This window comes from Echinops telfairi, unplaced genomic scaffold, assembly GCF_000313985.2.
Source record: "Echinops telfairi isolate 266 unplaced genomic scaffold, ASM31398v2 ScPeMD7_7416;HRSCAF=8454, whole genome shotgun sequence".
Taxonomy (NCBI): domain Eukaryota; kingdom Metazoa; phylum Chordata; class Mammalia; order Afrosoricida; family Tenrecidae; genus Echinops; species Echinops telfairi.
This window is the reverse complement of record NW_022111316.1, coordinates 5,431,468-5,434,949: the sequence shown is the minus strand read 5'-3', so window position 1 is coordinate 5,434,949 and position 3,482 is coordinate 5,431,468. Positions and strand designations below refer to the sequence as shown.

The 3,482-nt window shown below is 36.3% G+C and overlaps 1 protein-coding gene across 1 annotated transcript; it reads left to right on the top strand.

Annotated features, from left to right (window-relative positions):
• Positions 1-1,827: 1,827 nt before the first annotated feature.
• Positions 1,828-2,754, top strand: LOC101641166 (putative olfactory receptor 5AK3). Its single transcript, XM_004714955.2, has one exon. It carries the CDS (start codon positions 1,828-1,830, stop codon positions 2,752-2,754), a length of 927 nt encoding a protein of 308 aa, XP_004715012.1.
• Positions 2,755-3,482: the final 728 nt, after the last annotated feature.

The following is a 3,482-nucleotide window of genomic DNA, read 5'->3' as shown; positions in this document are numbered from 1 at the left end:
TCTGTCCTGGATTCCCTGTTTTTCCAGTTCCTATCTGCACCACTGTGCATCCTTCTGGTCTAACCAGGTTTGTAAGGTAGAATTGGGATCATGACAGTGGGGTGGGGAGGAAGCGTTTACAAGCTAGAGGAAACCTGTGAGTTTCATCAAGGCTACACTGCACCCTGAGTTACTCATCTTCTCCCCACTACACCTCTGCAATGGATGAGGAACAGACAACAGGGTATTTTGTCTTGTTGAGTGTGTGATGGTTCCAAGTTATGGTTGTGCACCTAACCATTACACTATCAGGGCTCCTTTTGTACACATGCAACAAACAAACCAACTCGCTGCTGTCAAGCTGATTCCAACTCATAACAAACTTACAGGGCAGAGTAGAACTACTCCAGATGGCTTTCAAGGAAGTAAATCTTTATGGGAGCCAACTGCCTGATCTTTTTCCTGTGGGTGGCTAGTGGGTTCAAATCTATGGCCTTACACTTAGCAACTCAACTTTTAGCCCATTGTGTCGCCCTGGCTTCTCAGTGAATAGGGATTTTGCTGTTAGATGGCCATTGACTCAGTTCCAGCTCATAGCGACACAAGCAAACACTGCCTTATCTTACACTGTCCTTCCAATTGTTTCTTATGCCCATTGTTGCAGCCACTGAATCCATCTCCTGGAAAATCTTCCTTGTTCACTGACCTTCTACTTTATCAAGCAGGATGTTATTTTCTAGGTACTCAAAACTGCACTAACTCCTAAATAACTTCCACATAAGCTGTCATTAATATCATGGGAGACTTACTCCTATATTGTGCTATAATTTGTCAAGTGATTCTTTTCCTCCACACTATGACGATAAGATTTGGTTTGATAAATGTAGCTCTAGCGACTTCATTTCCACTGCCACAAAATGTCCTTCTCTTGTGTGTACTATGACTTATTTACTAATCAGTTATTCATTTTGTTTACATTTTGCTCTATTTTTATCAAGTAGCTTCATTTTAATTTAATCTAATTTGATCCTGTCTCAATTTTAATAAATTTATTCTGTTTATAGTTATTTTCTTTACTCATAGATGTGGATTAATTTATGCCATCTCGTGTAATTTCTATTTATCTTGGCTTTTTCTATTATTCCCTTTTATTGACTTTTTGTCTTCATTTGTACTGACTGATTATAAATTCCATTAATTCTTCTAAACATAAAAAAGCTATACTTAATTCTTATCCTTTTGAGAGCATGGATTGTGTTTAAATTTATAAATATCTGTGAAACAAAAAAAAGAGATGGAAATTCAAGGTAGGTAAATATATAGAGATAGTCACTGGATTAATGGATTATTGGAGACATGGGAGGGGAGGTTGTAGGGAAATGAGGAGCTAGTATCAATCAGTATAAGAAGAAATAAAATGTTCTGGAACTGATTGTGGTGATGATTATACAACTTTCTTTTGACATGACAAAAATATTGAAGTACATGATATATGAATTATATGTCAATAAAATTATTTTTTAAATATCTGAGAAACGCTATCATGATCAACTTTGAGCATTGTATAAATAATGGAAACGTATTTACGAACTGGAAAGTGTATCAATCTGTTTCTCAGGACATGTTAGAAATCATCTTATATGCAAATGAATCCATTCTCAAGTATTACAGCTTATCTGCTGGCATTTTACCAAACATACAGAAAAACTTGGAAATCACTAAACATTGCTGTTTGTCATGAAAATCTAAATCATAAGGTGATATAAAAGTCTTTTCACTTCAAGACATCACAAAGATTTTCCTTCTTGTCTTGGCCCTCTCTGATTCTTTCCTAGATTTTTAATAGCCATGACACAAGGAAATTACACGGAAGTAACTGAATTCTTTCTTCTTGGATTTAGTGGCCAGCACAAGTTCCGGTATGCTCTCTTCATTGTATTTCTTGTAATCTATGTGACCTCCATGGTGGGCAATATTGGAATGATCCTACTCATCAACACTGATACCAGACTTCAAACACCCATGTACTTTTTTCTGCAACATTTGGCTTTTGTTGATCTCTGTTATACCTCTGCCATTACACCCAAGATGCTGCAAAACTTCCTAGTAGAAAATAAGTCAATAACATTCGTGGGGTGTGTAATACAGCTATTGGTTTATGTAATATTTGCAACTACTGACTGTTATCTCCTAGCTGCTATGGCAATGGACCGGTACGTAGCCATCTGTAACCCACTTCGCTACCCCATAGTCATGTCTCAATCAGTCTGCATCCAATTGGTAGCAAGTTCATATGTCATAGGTTTAATAAATGGTTCCATACACACAGGATTTACATTTTCCAGGTCATTCTGCAAGTCTAATGTCATCAATCACATTTTCTGCGATGTTCCTCCACTTCTCTCCCTGTCTTGCTCGAGTATCAACATTAACATCATGCTGCTCCTTGTCTTTGTGGGATTTAACTTGATGTTCACTGTGCTGGTCGTCATCTTCTCCTACGTATATATCATTGGTGCCATCCTAAAGATGTCTTCCACTGCAGGGAGAAAAAAAGCCTTCTCCACCTGTGCCTCACACCTGACAGCAGTCACCATTTTCTATGGGACCCTCTCTTACATGTATCTACAGCCTCCCTCTAATAATTCTGAGGAAAACATGAAAGTGGCTTCCACATTTTATGGCATTGTGATCCCTATGTTGAACCCTTTGATCTACAGCTTGAGAAATAAGGAGGTAAAGGAAGCTTTAAAATTGATAGGAAAGAAATTCTAGACTTGACTCAAATAATTAAAATTCAGCACAAGAAAGCATCATGCTTTCTAAAAATGTAATGTTTCTGAAATTGACAGTATGTTCATGTGTTATACTGGCGCTATCTCTTTCAATAGATTAGACCTTAGAGCATGTAAGAATATCACCTAGGACTTATTTTTCCTGGAATATACTTTGAGAAACACATCTCACCTTACCCATGAAGAAGCATCATGTATAAAGTTTGCAAAGCATTCATTCATTTGTGGTATACATCCAATAAGTTCATAAAGAATAGAAAATGACTTATCTGTTCATAGTCAACCTTAAAAATAAAAATCATAATTTTCCATTTATACAAGAAAACTGCCTACGTTGTCTACAATTGAATTCTCCTCAAATTCTTCAAATTACTGCACAAACATAAGTATAAAATAAATTTGCTGTTATATGAAGGATCATATTCAAGCTATATGGTTTACCTGGTATTCCCATTTTAGTGGCACTTTCTAGCACTTAGAAATATTTATTTTTCGTATTAGTTACTCTTTTTATTCTTAATCCACGAAGACTCTTGCAAGCATTTTTAATATCTACCCCCAGCAAAGTAAGAGAATCTAAAATGTGAACAGACCCAATAACCTAATGAGTCTGCATTCATTTATAAAAAGGCATATCAATCATTGTAGTGTTAAACTGCAGAAATTCCATGGGAAGTCCAAGGTGAATCAAAAGCCCTTTAGTTCTAG

Excerpts from the sequence above, each read along its gene's own strand:
- LOC101641166 (XM_004714955.2), top strand. The coding sequence starts at position 1,828 with ATGACACAAGGAAATTACACGGAAGTAACTGAATTCTTTCTTCTTGGA.